The 18,678-nt window shown below is 47.2% G+C and overlaps 2 protein-coding genes across 4 annotated transcripts; one reads left to right on the plus strand and one right to left on the minus strand.

Moving 5' to 3' along the window:
* Positions 1–3,283: 3,283 nt before the first annotated feature.
* Positions 3,284–7,923, minus strand: SNRNP35 (small nuclear ribonucleoprotein U11/U12 subunit 35). 3 transcript variants are annotated; one of them, XM_007058269.4, is made up of 2 exons: positions 7,794–7,923; positions 3,284–5,489 (listed from the first exon to the last, which is right to left on the minus strand). In XM_007058269.4, the coding sequence occupies exons 1-2, from the start codon at positions 7,839–7,841 to the stop codon at positions 4,677–4,679; spliced, it is 861 nt and encodes a 286-aa protein (XP_007058331.2). In that variant the 5' UTR covers positions 7,842–7,923; the 3' UTR covers positions 3,284–4,676. The 3 variants fall into 3 exon arrangements, with proteins under 3 accessions (XP_007058331.2, XP_037734753.1, XP_043385114.1); XM_037878825.2 differs by lacking the exon at positions 7,794–7,923 and adding an exon at positions 6,489–6,618; XM_043529179.1 differs by lacking the exon at positions 7,794–7,923 and adding an exon at positions 5,664–6,505.
* A 32-nt stretch (positions 7,924–7,955) lies between these two features.
* Positions 7,956–15,675, plus strand: RILPL2 (Rab interacting lysosomal protein like 2). Its single transcript, XM_007058270.4, has 4 exons — positions 7,956–8,536; positions 9,628–9,779; positions 13,233–13,343; positions 15,012–15,675. Exons 1-4 carry the CDS (start codon positions 8,198–8,200, stop codon positions 15,040–15,042), a joined length of 633 nt encoding a protein of 210 aa, XP_007058332.2. The 5' UTR covers positions 7,956–8,197; the 3' UTR covers positions 15,043–15,675.
* Positions 15,676–18,678: the final 3,003 nt, after the last annotated feature.

Below are 18,678 nucleotides of genomic sequence, written 5' to 3' on the forward strand. Positions count from 1 at the left end.
ATCTGCAAACTTTTCCACCTCACTGATTACCCCCTTTTCCAGGTCATTTATGAATATGATGAAAAGCACTGGTCCCAGTACAGATCCTTGAGGGACCACACTATTTACCTCTCTCCCTTCTGAAAACTGACCATTTATTCCTACCCTTTGTTTCCTATCTTTTAACCTTTTAGTGATCCATGAAAGGACCTTCACTCTTATCCCATGACTGCTTACTTTGCTTAAGACCCTTTGGTGTGGGACCTGGTTGGTCAAAGGCTTTCTGAAAGTCCAAGTACACTATATCAACTAGAGCACCCTGGTACACATGCTTGTAGACCACCTCAAAGAATTCTAATAGACTAGTGAGGCATGATTTCCTTTTACAAAGGCAGCATGGACTCTTCCCCAACATATTGTGTTACCTGTGTGTGGTAATTCTGTTCGTTACTATCGTTTCAGCCAGTGTGCCTAGTACTGAAGTTTGGCTTACTGGCTACAATTTCCAGGATTGTCTCTGGAGCCTTTTTTAAAAATTAGTATCATATTACCTATCTACCAGTCATCTGGCACAAAGGCTGATTTAAGCAATAGGTTACATACCACAGCTAGTAGTTCTGCCATTTCATATCTGAGTTCCTTCAGAACACTTGGGTGATTACCATCTAGTCCTGGCAATTTATTACTGTTTAATTTATCAACTTGTTCCAAAACCTCAACCTCTGACACCTAAATCTGAGATGGTTCCTCAGATTTGTCACCTAAAGATAAGGGCTCAGCTGTGGAATCTTCCTTACATCCTCTGTAAGGAAGACTGATGCACAGAATTCATTTAGCTTCTCCGCAACGGCCTTGTCTTGAGTGCTCCTTTATCACCTCAATCCTACAGTGGCCCCACTGCTTCTTTGGCAGGCTTCCTGCTTCTCATGCTTTCAGCTAACGCCCTCAGATGGAGCAGTCATCTGAAAGGATGTTGCTGGGGGAAGAGCTGCTCTCTTTGAATAGACAGAGAGTTGAATATCTACCATGTAGCTTCTTGACAGATTCAAGTAAATGCTCTTCTTTTAAAAGTCAGGTAAGAGGCACAGCAGTCCTGTATTCACTGTGCAGAATCTTTTGAGGTTTCTTTGCTCCAACAGTAAATCTTAATAATCTAATAAATATTTCTGACGGACTTGCTGTGTGCATGTCTTAGGTTATTGGGTGTTGAAAGACCGTGTGTAAAGTGATCCTGAGTGAGTTGCTGTCTTTTGGCACACAGCTGAGGGGTTTATCTTTTCTTTACACATTCACAAGGCTTGTACTGCTCCTCATGCAAACTAAGTCTCCTTGAACTAAAGTGAGAGGCTGGCAGATCAGTAGAGGGGAAAGCCTGGAGGGGGAAATAGTGCAGGTTTGAAGGGGAAGCTACTGTAGGAGATTTCTATTGTTCCTGCCTCTAAAACAAACTTTCACCACTGAAATAAGGACTTGGAGACAATGGATCAGTTGCTGGACTCCCCTCCCCCTCTCGCCACACACATTCACACACCCCAGCTTCTCACTGTGAAGGAAAATCCTTGGCTGATGCAGGAGCTGCTTAGAAGCTCCCATGTCACTCCTATTCTGGCCCTTGGCTGGTGTCCCTGCACCACCCCAATCCCCAGATGCCAGAGTGGCCCTTGGAGCCCTGGACAGCTGGGCATAAGTTAGGGCCTCTAGGCTGCCCTAATTTACAGTAAGGCAGAGATTCTTAAACTTCATTGCACCATGACCCCCTTCTGACAACAAAAATTACTACATGACTCCCCGCCCCCTCAAGCTTTGGCTTCAGCCTTCGGTGGTGGGGCTCGGGCTTTGGCTTCAGCTTGGGCCTCAGCAAGTCTAACACTGGCCCTGGGGACCCCATTAAAATGGGGTCACGACCCACTTTGGGGTCCCAACTCCCAACCCACAGTTTGAGAACCACTGCACTAGGGACTGAACTAGTCTCAAGATTGAGCAGTAAGCACAGGGAGATCTAGGCCAGAGTGTAAACAATTAGTGACTTTATTCAGAGGCCCTGGCAAGATAACATTTGGAACAGTTCTGGTCAGAATGTTGACGTAGTTGCTGCTACCCAGCTTTCAACAGGGCCTTTCCCTACTAAACACGAATATGCTGAGCTCGCTAGAAGCGAAACTTCACCGGTTCTAGCACAAAACGCCTTTATCTGCCCTACACTTGTAACAGAGGTGGGGGAGTCAGTTACAACTAACAGCCGTAGTGCACACAGCAACCAACCCATCCCCAGAAGCAGACTAAAATCCTGGATGGGTTGGGCTTTACTCTTGTTAGAGGGCCATGGTTCGGTTCCATCTCCATTACAACTTTTAACCATGTTATAGCCAGCTCAGCTGTCGAGGGAGACGGACTGACCCAGAAAAGCATTTTGTTGCTTTGCGAAATAGCTGGGGTGGGCGTAACCTCAGAGTTGTGTTCTCTAGGCAAGAAAGAGCAAGTGAGGTGCAAAAGGAGCAGGAGACAAGGAGGGACAATAACAAAATTACAAACTACATCATTCTTGCACCCACATGGGAGCAGCACCCAACAGCAGCTCTGGAGGTACAAAGGGTAGACAACAGGTTATGTGGCTGTTGCATTACATTGCATAACTGTCCCGCTGACGGGTCCAGGGACATCATTCTCAAAGCTAGAGCAGGAGTTTCAAAACAAAGGGATACACAGATGAAAGTCTGGTCACTTTGCTTTGATTGGGAGCTCTCCATAGACTTTACATTGAGATGTGCCATAGCCACAACAGCTGCTGGAAATTAACCTGAGAAGTCACGTGACCTGCAATCCACCCTCATGTATCTCTATGTCTAGAACATACAAGTTCTGCTAGTTAAAGGGGAGGACTGAATGAAGGAGGGAAGCAGCTCTCCATGAAAAGAAAGATTTCCTAAGGCATGTTTCCCCATTGCACCCAACACCAGTCAAAAACACTATTTCTAAACATCATGTTTATCCCCATCTCTCTCAAGCAGCTGAATCATTTCCTATCTGTTTTAAATTGTGTGAAACATTTGCAAAAGCCGAAGATGATGATTTTATAGATATTTCTTCAATAGGTGACTTCATTAGCATGTCACGTGAGCACATGGCCTATATAGGAAATATTTAGGGACTGGACTCTCTCATATACAAACAAGCCATTCTCTGAATAGCCAAGAAGTCTGGGCACACGTTTCATTTTACATCTCACTGAATTAGGTGGGAATGCAGGCACATCTGTAAGTCTGGTGTTCCTTACAGAATGCTAACAAGTATGGTGTGCTTAAAATTTTTTTAAACATTTCCTTTTTATTTCCACAGGTACACACAACTTTTACATTCCTTTGGGTCTCCCTGCAGCATAGTATAATAGAGAACCCACAGCAAACAGCGATTACTGGTTCCTTAACATTCTTAGAAATGGAACTACATAGAACCCGATACCATCAGATGCAGTAAATGAAATACTCTGTGCTTTCCAATGCTTTTACTTCCCAGATCCTGCTACCCCTCCACCCCGCTCTATAAAACACATTAGTGAGACTTTGCGTAAAGAAAACATCTGAAGAGCAACAAATAAAATAATTGGCTGTCTTAAGATCTGCCTTCTAACATTGACTAAACTTGTTTCTCTCTCTCTCTCTAAGCTGCATTTTCTTGTTTGAACTGCTTTGCTGTAAATAATTGTCCAGGAAGGGTCTTCCAGTTACCTGACTTCTCTGTCTAATCAGTTCATCTTTAGGTTAAAACATGACATTTCAACATTCACAATAAATAGTAATAATTAAAAAAAAACTTTTGCTGTGAATGCCCAGTTCTGGCTCTCCTCTTTTTCCTGTAGGACTCCTGTCAGTCTCTGGAGGGCTGGGACTATGATACCAATGCCAGCTGCAGCTCTCTCAGCTCCAAGCTGAGTGAGTGGGGGAGGGCTACGCTGAATGTAAGGCAGTATAAGGGCCCATCTATAAAGGTAAACTACTGGGTAAGGGAGATCATGTCATAACAGAACTGGGTCTCTGTCCTGTTTATAACCGATGTTGGCCTTGCCTATATAGAATGGTTTGAACCATGTTAAGGAATCCTGCTACAGTCCTGACCTCCAGAAAGAAAGGAGAAAGTCACTGCATGGTTAGAATACATCCACAGGAAGATTTGCTTCCACACAAAGAACATATTACATTTAATAAGGTGGGGGTGGGGAATCAAACCAAAGAAAGAGCAGATACCACATAATACATGAGACAGAGAACAAAAGCTCTGTAAATAAGAGATCCGCAACTCAACACAGGTACAGGTTACTGCAGGAGTCATTGTCCCCTCTTTCTGGCAAAACCACCATAGAAATTACCTAAAGGACAATAAACCAGAGACAATGGGCCAGCTGCTTGGCTGGGGCAGTTCTGCTGAAGACAGTGGCTCTATCCCACTTTATACCAGCTGAGGATCTAGTTCCAGGAAATTAGCAGGGCTCCTTGCAGGCTGGAAGCACACAGCAAAGCCACAGGTTGCGTCCCAATGACCGAATCTGTTCCCGTCGCTTTCTTGGGAGGCGGGCCCAGGCCTCGATTAGAACCTGACCACAGTTCAGGGTTGTTTGAATCAGTAGGTTTTGGAGGGGTCTGGTTGTAAACTTCCCCACAGTTCACAGGTGTTCAGCTTATCTGTAACAAAGACACTTTCTTCTACCGATGTTTGTCATCATCTCTCTGCTTCTTAGGGTCCCTCTCCCTGCTCCGGTCTCTTTCCCTGTCTTTTCTCTCTCTGTCCTTCCTCTCTCTTCCTCTGCTCCTTTCCTCTTTGGAATCCCGCTCTCTCTCCCGGTTGCTTTCACCCCAAGCCCACGATCGCTCCCTTTCCAGCCATCTCTTGTCTCGGTTCCTTTCAAGGTCTCGGTCCCTCGTTCTCCAGTCCCTCGCTCCCTCTCGAGACCAGCTCCTCTCCCTTTTCTCCACAGGCCCCTCTCCATAGAAGTCACTTTTCATAGTTGGCAAATTGATGGGCTTTCGGAAAGGCCTGTCCCGCCCTCCAAACCGCAGCTGCCCGGATTCCTTCTTGCCTCCAAAACCACCTCCAAGTCTCCGAGGGATCCATCCTTTGAGGGTCCTTTCCAGCTCAAAGTCCACAAATATCTCATGCTGGTCAATAACCAGCCTGTTGGCATCTCTATGGGCTTTCAAGAGCGCCCGTTCCTCTTTGTACTCTATAAACGCATAGCCCTTGGAAAAGCCTGTGACCAAGTCTCTAACCAGACGAATCTTCCTAATGTCGCCATACCTGGAAAAGGCTTCCTTCAGCTTCTCCTCTGTGGTTTGTAGATTCAGTCTCGCTACAAATAAAGTGAGGTGGGGATCTCCTGTAACCCCCTTATTGGGTACATACCGTGCCAACATGGCCCTCCAGATGGCACGGTCATGGGGCTCTTCATCTGTGCCATCAATGCTCCCTGCTTTGAGCGGGTCATACTCTTTCGCTATGGGCGCCCACTCGTTCATTTTCTAGAGGGAACACAAACATCAAACACACTAGCAGTGTCACTGCTAACATTCTGTATAAAGGTTCACCACTACAGGTGAATTGGAAGATACAGTTAATGAGGATACTTGGCATTTGCCTATAACACTTTCCATCCCAGGATCTCAAAAGCACTTTACAAACACAAACAAACTTACAACACTCCACCGCAGGTTGATTCCCATGTTACAGACAGAAAAACTTGGATGCAAAGAGGTTTTCAGCTTTTAGCACAGATCTGTCTGCTAGCACGCCTCCTGGACAGGCCGCGAAGGGCACAGAAAACCCTCGACACATCCTGCATCCTTGCTAGCAAACCCCCTTAGACTTCGCAGAAATGACAAAGAATCCCCTTATAAGATTAATTAAAACAAACTCCACTGGAATCCTCTTTTCAGCTAGACTCCCCCAAGCTCCGGCCCCCTGGGGAAGGGGATTTGCTCACTATGGAGGTGGGGAGCATTTGCTTCCTGATGTGGGAGGAAGCGTTGCATTATCTGGATGTATTTTAGGGGAATATCCTGCCTATGGCCTGGTACTGGGTGTTTTTAAGCGTGTGTGGGAAGAGGCCGGATGCCTCCCACAGGCCGCTCGGTGGGGGCCACAGGCCACGTGCTTCTCAGCCCATCTCAGCCCCCAGCCGGGCTTTGCAGCCTTCCCCCCTTGGCCCGCTGCAGCGTGCGCAACCCAGCAACCAGCTCGGCGCCTTCCTAGCTTTGCCCTCGGGGTCTCACGCGCTGCCGAGAACCCGGGGGACGCTCCCCCCCAGGGTCCCCGAAATTAGTCAACACCCCCCTCCCCCCACCTTCAGCACAACGCAGGCCTCGCACATAATCCCCAGCTCTTGGGCGGCTTCCCCGAGCAGCCCACACCCAGCCCCTCTGTCCAGCCGCCCGGGGCGGCCACATACAAATCTACCCGCCCCCCCTTTACTGCAGGCGTCCCTGGTGCAGGGGCCAGGCCCAGTCCCCGGGCCCACTCACCGCCTCTCCCAGGCCGCGGCCCGCTTCTCTCCGCTCCGCCCACCGGCGGCAGCCCGCGGCCCCGGCTTCCCGTCGGCGGGGGCCGCTTCGCGCGCGCGCAAACCCCAGAAGCCTCCGTTTAGCAAAATCCCGCGCAGGGAGGGGCGGGGCGCCGCGCGCAAAGCGCAGCTCCGCGGCCGGGGGCGGGCGTTGTGCGAGGGCAGCGCGTTCCGCGCACGCTCCGCACCCCGGCCGGGCCAAGCCCGCGGAACGCGGCGCTCCAGAAAGGCAGACGCGTTTGCCTTCCTAACCCCCGGCCGCTGGTGGAGGGAAGCGGGCTGCAGATGCATTTTCCTTGCTAAGCTGAGCGGGCTGGCTGCAGACGGGCTCGCCTTGCTGACCCCCTGCTGTGGGGAAGCTGGCTGCAGATGCATATCGCTTCTTGGTTCCTCAGAGCTAAGATCAAGCATAAGTAGTCTCTCTCGGCCTATCAAAGGCTGTGATCAAGTGTCTTGACGTTTCTGGTCTTTTGGCCCTGCAATAAAAACCTTGTCTGTGTCTCCTGGACCATGAAGTACAAACATTATCTTATAAGTTATATCCGTTCTTATCAGTTTAATATCTGACCCCCTGCTGGAGGGGGCTGGCTGCAGATGGGTTTGCCTGGCTGCCCTCCCTGCTGGAGGGGGCTGGCTGCAGATGGGTTTGCCTGGCTGCCCTCCCTGCTGGAGGGGGCTGGCTGCAGATGGGTTTGCCTGGCTGCCCTCCCTGCTGGAGGGGGCTGGCTGCAGATGGGTTTGCCTGGCTGCCCTCCCTGCTGGAGGGGGCTGGCTGCAGATGGGTTTGCCTGGCTGCCCTCCCTGCTGGAGGGGGCTGGCTGCAGATGCACTTGCCTGGCTGCCCTCCCTGCTGGAGGGGGCTGGCTGCAGATGCATTTGCCTGGCTGCCCTCCCCGCTGGAGGGAAGCTGGCTGCAGATGGGTTTGCCGGGGCTTGCGAGCAGCACAGCAAATCCCCGCCTGGCTTAGCTGTGGCACGGCCGGAGCTGGCGCCAAGCTAGGGATCCGGAAAGCGGAATTCACCTTCAAATCCGAATCGAGCTGTATTGACCCGAGAGGGTGCACAACGCAAAGCAGCTAAGCGCTGGGGCTTTTAAATCCCAAGGGCAGCTCTGGCCCCTGCTTTTGGAGGCTGAGCTGAGTATTTGGTTCTGTGACAAGGGGCCCCCGCCACCCTGAAGCACGTGGGTGGGGAACTGGCCCTACCCAGGAGTGTTTCAGATTCCCTCCCCCTCCGGAGGCGTCTCCATGGAAACTGCAAATGTTACCCGGGGGAGGAGCAGCCGCTGCACCCTGGCCAGGGCTTGCTTTGTCATCCTCGTTCTCCCTGCCCATCTCTGTCTCTCTGTCTCCTGGACGCTGCCTGAGAATGGGAGTGGGGCCCCTGCAGCTAGAAGGGAAGCTGTCCCGTCTCACCCGGCCGGCCTCCCTTCCCACATGGCCACACTGTAACCCTGGTAGCCCCACCCCGGCCTCCCAGCCTGGTTATCTGATTGGCCCCCAGGAGCTTCCCCTGGAGGCCGAGGAGAGGACTTGGTCACAAGTTTCACGGAGGAGGAGGGAGGAAGGAAGTTGTTGAGCGTGGTGGCCGAAGCAGGCGGCAACTGCAGCAGCTGGTCTGAAACCAGCCCTCTCCCCCGTGAAGGAGCTGGACTGGCCACTGGGGCTTGCCATGCAGGGTCATGAGCACCCAGAGGAGGGAGAGGAGAAGGAGGAGCCTGGCCCTGACAACGCCTTTGAGAAGAGCCCCTTCCAGCTGACAGCAGAGGATGTCTATGACATTTCCTACGTGGTGGGCAGGGAGATCCTGAAAATAAGCAGCGAGCCCCAGGGGGAGGTGCCCACCAGGGTCGCCCAGTTGCAGTTCAAGATAGTGAGGATTCTGGAAATGCTGGAGGCCTTGGTGAATGAGAGTAACCTGACAGTGGAGGAGCTGAAGATGGAGAGAGACAATCTCAAAAAGGAGGTGGAGGGACTCAGAAAGGAGGGTCCTCCAGGGAATGCAGAACAGGTAGGTATAAGGGTAGGTGCAACCTCAGGAACTGATCTGCTTATTGTGCAACATACAGTTTGGGAAACAATATGGAGGCATGGGGTTTTATTAACAACACTTTACACTAGTGATGTCCGGCGAAGCATCTCCATCCATTTGGCCCACCTTTCACACGTTGACAGAGTTACAGCTCTGTTGAGAAACTGCTGCTGGCAACCTCATGAGCGTAGGCACGGTTTGAGGCGAGCAGAATTCTCAGCGTCAAAAATCCTTGTCTGATGGGAGCCCATTCTAGCACCAAACACTGGAAAACGCATTTGCTCGCATGATTCAAGCCATTGTGTGGACAGGCCCTACTGGAGAAGTTGACTTTTCATCCCTGTTGAAGATCCTGACCCAGCTGTCCGAGCAGAGACTGGCTCTGTACTGTAACATTGTAGGTTGTTGAGCCAATGTCCTGTATGTGCCAGGGCATGGTTTTGGTTGAACAGAGTCAATATGCTGAAAGAGAGAAGTTCAGACATTCAGGCCCTGATTTTCATGTAGTGTAGATGTACAATTGCACATCTGTCTTTTACATACAACTGCTCTCACAAAAGCACCTAATTTGCCATTTGCACACACGTGAAATCCTTGTGTTTGTGCAAATTAAGTGTATCAGAGGAGGAATGACCTTGTGGTTTAGGCACTTGGCTGGGACTCAGGAAAGCTAGGTTTAGTTCTCAGCTCTACTCAAATTATCTCTGTAACCTCAGGCGAGTCCCTTAATCTCTCTGGGCCTCAGTTTCTGTCTGTGACAATGCAGATAATAGCACTTCCTTTGCAAGTTCAGAGGTAAACTCTTTGGGGTGGGGACTGTCTTACTATGTGCATACAGCGCCTTGGACAAGGGGGCCCACAGGCGCTACTGAAATACAAATAATAATTATTTTGCACCTAAATGGTATGAAAAATCAAGATTGTAAAGTCTGTAAAGCATGGAAATTACTATTGTTTGATAAACCTGATTCTTTGTCTAAGGTACAGCCTGACAGCTGCTCAGGGGCTATCTGGGCATGTTGCGTCCTTACAGTTGTTTGGTTTTTAAACTGTTTCCCTTTGTTCTACAGCTGAGCCTTGGACCAGACAAAATGATAATAGATCTCACAGATCCAAATCGTCCACGGTTCACATTGCAGGAGTTGAGAGATGTGCTGCAGGAACGTAACCAGCTGAAAGCACAACTTCTTATTACACAAGAGGAGCTACAGTGCTATAAGAGGTAGATCACTAGGTCATCCAGTCAGCAGAGAGCACCTGTTTATTATGTGGGGATCATGTCAGAGGAGATTATTATTATTATTTGTTTGCTGTAGCACCCACAGTGTGCTAGGCACTGTCCAGATATACAAGACTGTAACTCTTTGGCTCTCTGTGGTTATAGAATGCCTCACAAAATGGGCCTTATTCTTGGTTGGCCCCCTTTGGCACTACCACAATAAATATTATTATTAATAATATTAATAACAAAAGAAAAACAAAAGAAGGGACATCCCTACCCCTAAAAGCTTACGGTGTAAGGATAAACAGACAAGCAGAGAGGGGTCAGGGAGTGGGGTTTCAAAAGGAATTTTCGATATAAATCAACCTTAAAACTGAAGTCCTGCCTGCTCTGTGTGAGTTAAAAACATGTGTAATAGCACACATCAACATCTGCAGGCAGTTACTTCAACTGTGTGTGCAAAGTAGGAATTTGGGCACACAAATCCAGTGTGTAGGTATGCCTGGTTGGCTATGTGTGAGTGCAAGTACCTCATTCGCACATGCAATCATAGTAACTGCACACATGCATTTTTAATGAAAACCAGGCTCTAGGTATCCCATGCCACGTGTCATAAGAGCAGGGAGGTTTCTGTGCTTGCCTTAGTTAAAATTTCCCTTCTCCTGTTGTGCAGACTGATACATGCTAGTTTATTTACCACCCTTCATCTCAGAGATGTGTGCATTTCAGTGATGCTGTATGTATAGCTGTAAAGCACTTTAGCATCCTTCAGGATGAAAATGCATATTTTGTGAGACCCTCCAGCTGAAGACTGAGTAAGGCATATACTACAAAAATCTCACCCAGGGATAAGGATTCAGTTCAGGGCAGGTGACCCAGGTGACTTCCTGGAGTGCCAGGCATGGGGGGCACCGGGCTCGGGGTGCTGTTTTTGTTGTTAGTGACAAAAGGGGACATAGAATGTTTGAAGTAACATGGCTCAGATATTCCATATTTGCTTATATATGGCATGAATAAATACAGATTTACAGATCCTAGCATGCACATTTATTGTCTTATATGACAGGGATAAATCATGTATGCAAATCATGCAAAGTCCTGAAATGGGCTAAAATGCAATAAAAAATAAGATATTCAAAAGTTTAACAAAGGGGGGCCACCGAAGATGCTCCTCGCCTGGGGCACCATTTGGTCTAGGGTGGGTCCTGATTTAGATGACCTGGGTTCTGTTCCTGGCACTGCCACTGATCTATTGTGTGATTCTGGGAAAATCACATCACCTCTTTGGTTCTGTTTTCACCTCCCACCCTTTGTCTGGCTTGACTAATTAAACCATAAGCTGTTTGGGACAGGGACTGACTTTTACTCTCCTTGCAAAGTGCCTGGCACAATGGGGCCCTGATCTCAGTTGAGGTCCCCATGTGATACCATAATACAAATAATAATAAATCCACCCTGAGTACACTTCTATAACAGGCATGCATAATGCAAGCTATAGCTGAGAAGCTAGTTTCAAACCTGCCCACTCAAACAGAAGTTTTGCCAACAATGCAGTTAAGGATCCACTCCCCCAGCTCAGCGGACAGGCTGTACTAAGTTAGCTCAGTCACCCATTAATGGCTCAGTTGGCCCTTGACTCTCCAGTTGCCTAACACAGCTCATTGGAATCCAAGTTACAAATTAACGATGTGAATGTTTAATTCATAAGTGGATCATGAGCTGTGGGGCTCTAATTACCAACTAGTAGTGGATTTCAATCCAAGCAAATCAAAGGAAAAACAATAATTTGATTTACATGATAACCTCCTAACAAGGTGCCCAGGGTGCTGAAAAACTCAATTGACGGCATCAGATATAAAACAAAGTAGTATAAATATGGGACCTTTGAAATAAAAATTGTGTTTTAGAATTTCATGAATATATTTCTATGTATGTGGCTATATAGCATGTGGATAGCACAAAATATCACGTCCTAAATTTAAGATTCACAGAGAATGTTTCAGTGGCTGGATAATGTATTATTAAAGACGTGAGTTTGTCTCAGGTGTTTTTGAAGGAGTATGTCTCAATGCCCACATTGAACAGCACTGCTTATCTGCATATTGTGGGCTTTGATTCCCCTCAGCTCTCAAGATAAGCAGAGTCAGGCTAGGTCAGTGCAGTGGTGATGGCTGTGAAGGTGTAGTGCTAAGCACCCTCTGCCTGGCCATACAAAGCCCTAATACAGGCCAGCAAAGCTTGTAGTCATGGCTTGCACTGGTGAAGCTTAGCCCAGTCCCAAGGAGGGGAAATAGCCTTGGTTCAAATTCTAGCTTTGCCTGTTTATAGTAGGGGTTTGCACTGGTGCAGCTATATCCCCTAAGTCTGTAGCCAGTGGACATTTCCTGTGTAGGGAAGTGGCACAGGGAAAGTGACACTTATTTACCTCACAGAGGTCTTGTGGACCTTCACTGACTCAGGCCAGAATCTGCTGTTACACCTGTGTAAATCTGAGTGACTGTGCTGGAGATACCCTGGATCTGCACCAATGTAACCAAGCTTGGAATTTAGTGCTTTGAGATCTTTGAATGGAAGGTGCTTTACAAATGCAACACAGGATTAAAATCAGTTCTCACTGAGTATTAAATCATTACATAACACTCCATCTGTAGCTATTTAAGCTTCTAACAATTATCAATGGGGTTCTTATAAAAATATTCTAAGCTAAATTAGAGAGACGAGGTGTGTGAGGTAACATCTGTTATTGACCAACTTCTGTTGGTGCAAGAGATAAGTTTTCAAGCCACACTGAGCTCATCTTCAAGGCTGGAAAAGAGCTCCGTCTGGCTCGAAAACTTGTCTCTCTCACCATTAACCCATTAATGGGATAGGGAACCATGATGCAACCAACAGAAGTTGTTCCAATAGAAGATATTACCTCACCCACTTTATCTCTCTAATATCCTGGGACTGACACGGCTATACCTGCACTACATCTAAGCTAAATTACTGTGCACAATTAAAATAAGAGTGATTCACTATTAGCATTAGTCCAGGTTAGCTGTGTCCAGAGAAATTAGAGCTCCTATTCAGGAAACCATTTACACACAACTTGACTTCAGTGGGACTTGTGCACAAGTTAAGAGCTTTCTGAGTCGCTGTCTGCATTAATAGATATCATAGTGGCTGCATTGTGCATGCCCTCGCTTTACAGACCAGCACAGAACAGTTCCTGGTAGCATTTTTTCACAAACTACAACTAGTACAGCATTCCTACCCACAAAGGAAAGGTGCAAAGACACCACACCCAGCAAACGTGACAGTGCTGCAAACGTTAGCAGGTATATGGACATCATCTGCTCAGATGGCACATGCTGCCAGAATGAAGAAAGGGTTCAGTATGCACAATGGGGGTGTGGCGGGGGAGAGGTGTAGCACAGATTTAAAAAAATTCCCATCTCCCTCCTTTGCTAGTGGCATTTCACAGAGGGAGGACCAGGCTGGGCCAATGGAAAAGGAATCCGCTGTCTGCAGACCTTCTGGCTCAAGCAAGTCTAACGAAGAGAAAACAATCATAAAGCGTCTGTAAGTATTGTCACTTCTCTTGAAGCACTTTATAGTGGTGGGCTGACTTGACTGGATACTTGTTCTCCCCTCACAAACGCCCCCCTTCCTCGTTAGAAAAAGTTAGGGCTGTTGCTGGAATCCTGAAGCCGGCAAACCTCCTGAAGCCAACCAGAATTTGGTAGCATCAGGAGTCTACCACCAAGATGCAGCGTGGGCTGGTGAATAGTGACCTGCCTGGGGAGTTCAGCAACGTGGGTTATGTTCCCAGCTCTGCTACTGATGTGCTTTTGGCCCTCGGGTAAATCACTTCACCTTTCTGTGCTTCTACTTCCTTTCCCACCTCTTGTCTCGTTTTCAGTGCAGGAACTGTCTTTTACTGTGTATTTGTACATCACCTAGCACAGTAAGGGATCAAGGGGCTACAGTAAAACCCAGATTCTTACATTGTAGTGTTTCCAGACTACTGAAAGACAATACCTTCCATTGCTAACAAGGACAGTTAACTCTTTTTGTAACATGTATTGCAATGGATATTAGTGACAGGAAGCCTGGAAAGATGACACGAGCATTAGAAATAGTGACAATGATCTTGTAGCTCAACTGCGAATGCTTCTGCTTTGATGTCTGAGGCTGACTGGTTCAAATTGCAGCTGTGCATAGCTCCTCTCTGATAAACTGGTAAAAATAATAGCTGCTTTAGTTAACTTTTATGTGAGTTAATCTCATGACAGGGATAGTCTGAATTAGACCCAGACAGGATGATGCTTTGTGTAACCAATGTTAACTAAAAGGTATCGGGCACAATCTCTAACTAGTAGCAGTGCCTGTGTGAGGAAAGGGTTTCTTAAGAACGGTCCCAGGTCAAATGCTTGAGTACTTCTTGCAAAATTAGAGGGAAATTACCACTTAAATGACATGGCCCAGCTTTCAGTTCTCACTGTTTCATATTCCTAGAGGTACTTACGTTTTAGACCACTTTACAAACTATATCAGTGCAGCACCCCTGAAACACTGCATCAAAATAACAGTAAACTATGGTACCTTTGAGGTGTAGAACTCAAAGTGCTTTATAAAGGTGGGCATCAGAATTTGAGTGAGGGGAAACTGAGGCACAGATGAAGTGACTTGCCTGAGGTCACAGCATGTCAGCAGCAGAGACAGGGAGAGAACCCAGTTCTCCTGCATACCAGCCCCATAATCTATCCACTGGACAGCGCTGCTTGCTTCACATACTAGCACAACAGCAAAGGGAGGAGCGATTTTGCCCCGTGCCTATGAAAAGCACCCTATGAGGCCAGATCATCCTTGCTACACAAACAAGCTTTCAATTAAGGGCTCAGCCCCGGGGACACATAAAATTGCACGGCATTTATTTATTGTCTTGGAGTTAGCCTTCTTGGTCCAAGAATTTCCAGCCTTTCAGAGCTAATCATTAAGCTGTCCTATGCTGTAGAAGGCCATTGCCTCCCCTGTGAGTACACTAAATCTCCACATTGTGTTGTTTACTGACTATCCACCAAGGTTCGTTTGTGATGGGATTCAAGTAGCTGCATGCAGCGGGAGCCTGCTCAAGCCCTGCGCTTATAGCTCCTGAGAGCAGCCCAGTGTGCAAGCAGGACAGGCTCAGCTGGTGGTTGTAGCTTTTCCTTTTTGAAAGACACTTCCCCCCTCCCCTTTTTGCTCCAGGTTCTCTTTTAAATACGGGAAACGAATATGACTGAGAATTTAGCCACTTCTGCTCAGAAAGTTGCAGCATATAAAGCCCTTGAAAAGGAATTAAGAGAAGAAGCATTTGAAGGAAAAGCAGCAGTTTCACTGTAGAGAACAGGCCACATCTCAAGAACAACATGTATTTGTATACTACTTTCAGATTTTGCTTTTTAAAATAACATTTCTTACACTGTTTGTATTAAGGAGTAAGTGTTAATTTCTCCTCTTGTAAAGGATGGCAGATTTCCTCTAGACATATCCAGGTAGATGGAGTGTGGAATAAACCTTTTCTATATAGCTATTTTCAGTCTTTTGAAGAACCATACCAAAATGTAGCCTACAGAAGAAAGAATATTAATTTTTCCACTCACATCTCGCTGTCTGGGCTAGGGGATTTTCAAAGGCTAGAATGATCTTGCTGATATTTTGCTAGAGTTACACTGTCTGCAAAAGTATTCATAAAACTAATTACCAAGACTGCAAAATATGTTTACATTTAAATTCAGTGTGTGTTTTGTTGTCAGTGATCTGACACCAGAAATGTCCATATCTTAAAGCAACCCAGAAGCTGAAGCAAACTGGAAGTTGCCCAGATGGTGGCTGTCTTGTGGTTTGTATTAAATTAGTTTGATGTCCTCTGTTCAGCAGCCTAATGCCTACCACTGAGACTACTATAATTGGGAGTAACTGACACCTTTAGTAGTAGACACACAAGCCAAGCATTGGCTAGACTAGGGGTGGGCAAACTTTTTGGCCTGAGGGCCACCTATGAGTATGGAAACTTGTATGGCGGGCCATGAATGCTCACGAAATTGGGGGTTGGGGGGCAGGAGGGCTCCAGCTGGGGATGCAGGCTCTGGGGTGGGGCTGAGGGGTTGGGGGTTCCAGGCTGGGACTGAGGGGTTTGGAGGGGGATCAGGGCTGGGGAAGGGAGTTGGGGCACAGGAAGGGTTGGGGGGCAGGCTCCAGGCAGTGCTTACCTCAAGCAACTCCCAGAAACAGCAGCATGTCCTCCCTCCGGCTCCTACCCAGAAGTGCGGCCAGGTGGTTCTGCACACTGCCCTGTCTGTAGGCGCCAACCCTGTAACTCCCATTGGCTGTGGTTCCCGACCAGTGGTACTGTGGAGGCAGCACTTGGGGCAGGGGCAGCATGTGGAGCCCCCTGGCTGCCCCTATATGTAGGAGCTGTAGGGGGGACATGCTGCTGCTTCTGGGACCCCTGTGGAGTAGAGCAAGACCCCGACTGCGCTCCACCGCTGGAGCACCAGAGCAGGGCAAGCCCCAGACCCCACTTCCCGGCAGGAGCTCAAGGGCTGAATTAAAATGTCAGGAGGGCCGGATGTGGCCCCCGGGCTGTAGTTTGCCCACCCCTGGGCTCGACCATGGATATAGAACTCTCATGGCTATGGGCGATCCTTCAGGTCAAAAGTAAAGCAAGTTGTAGCAGAGTATTAACACTGTTACTACATGCGTTCATCCTGCTCAGTGGATATATAGGACTTCAGTTAGTAGTGAAACCTTTCAGAGACAAATATATTCTTGAGCTATAGCACATTCTACACTGACTCCTCATAGGTACTGAATGGGAAGGAAAACACTAAAAATTGAGAATTCTAGTTCTGGGAAAATAATCAGAGTAAAAAAGCATACATTAAATGAGCCGCATATACAGAACAGATAAGAGACAGGAATGTTAATTATCTAGCTGCAATCCACTACTAAATGAATTTAGGTCAAACAGATGGAAGGTAGGTGTAGGGGAGATAATTAGTATCTGAGGTTTGTATTAACGTCTACATCTAGAAAGACACGGTTATTTTAACAGCATTAGATACGAGCCCAATTAGACTTGTAAACAGTAGGAAAAATTAAAAGACTCAAGAATATAATCTTATTGCCTTTCAAAAGGGAAGTGAATTCTAAGATCTCCTTTGATTCCCTTTTATATGCTAGCAATAGACAGAATATAGGTCAGTTGATGATACTGCATATCTATACTTAGTAACAAAGCATGCCTGGTAATATGGCTGCTCAGAAGGTAGAAAAACCAGTAGTGTCGTTTTCAAATGTGTTCACGAGCAATGGAATGTTAGTAAAACAATATCAAAGATGCCTAACTTGGAAAGATTTGTCTATATCCATCCATTGCAGAGAACTGGAACACAGGGTTTGCCATCTTCAAAACACTATTACACCCCAACGTTGGGGATGCTTCTTGTATAATCCTCCTGGGTCTGAGGGCTAATTAAACTGAGAGTCATTCCATCAAGTATGAAAGAGTCTATTGGGCCAACATATACAAACAGAATTAGACTATTTTTGGAACACAGCCACCACATCAGCAGTTGGTGCTAACAAAATTAAAGCATAACTCTCCCGCAAAGGTCTGTGTACTCCACCACGCCTTCCTGTTACTGGGAGGGAGCGTTCATGAACATTTCTAATTCAGTACTGAGGCATGCTGCTGTTATGAAAGCAATTTGGGTGAGGGGGTGGGAGGGAGGAGAGGTGGTAAGATCTACTCAGGTTCTGAGTTTCTTATAGGCTAGCACTGTGCAGGAGGGATAGCTATGAGAAAACTGACAGCTCCAGCATTCCTGAGGAAAGTAGTTATCCCCACTGAGTTAAATGAAAGAGGGCAGCCCCTCAGAGAGAGGTCTGGACTACTAAAGATGGACTCCAGACCATCTGAAGTGGATCCTGTAAGGAACAGGGAGACAATGCAGCATTCAGAATAGAGTAAGTGGTTGCAATCAGCCCATGTAAGAAGTAGATGGAGTTCCTCAGTCTATGGACAGTCTCAAAGCCTCGAATAACCTGCATCTGGCGAACTGACCAGTTCACCACCACCACGTCCATCTAGTCCTTACAGTTAAAGGAGCTGATACAAGAATATCTGCCTTGAGCCTGAAACCGCAGCTCAAAGATGTTAGCTCTTCCATTCATTTCAATGGGATGTTGACACCAAAGCCTTGTCATTGCCACTTAAATATTAATATCTTTCACATTGAATTTTAGCAGTAGAATACATCTAGAACATTCCCCCCACCCCACCCCCCATGATCCCAATCCACCTTCCAACCCTTACCAGCTGCCAAATTCCCCAAACATTCCCTTTCCATCAGCCAAGACCTCCAGCATACCATGGCCAATATCTGCAATGCTATTGCATGTCAACACAAGACCATACAATATGGTGATATTTGTGGGGCGTAATGAATGGTGTATATAAATAAGGAATGCTGTACCGTTGTGTTACTTGATTCACTAATTAATGCATTCACTTCCATATGATTACCTGAAGCTGCCATGCTATTGCCACTCTTGCTGCAGAATTCCAGGCCAATTACAAGGTACACGGGACCAGGCTAGGTGTACAATTGAGGTCCATTAGCTTAAACTGCCTACAATTCCCCATTTAAAAACTGGTTCCTAATACAGTATGAGCAGGCTCCACGGCTGGGGGATTGACTGAAAAAGCCAAATCTTTGGCTTTTTTTTAAAAGAAGCGTTCAAGACTAGAGCCAGCCTTTTCAGCTTGTATTTATAAAGTTAGTACATGGGACAGTTTGGCCCCAACCCAAGGAATCCCTGACTCCGTTATGACGCCATTGGAATATCAACATGAGTCGGGGGACAGGGA

Source organism: Chelonia mydas, chromosome 15 (assembly GCF_015237465.2).
Source record: "Chelonia mydas isolate rCheMyd1 chromosome 15, rCheMyd1.pri.v2, whole genome shotgun sequence".
Classification (NCBI taxonomy): domain Eukaryota; kingdom Metazoa; phylum Chordata; order Testudines; family Cheloniidae; genus Chelonia; species Chelonia mydas.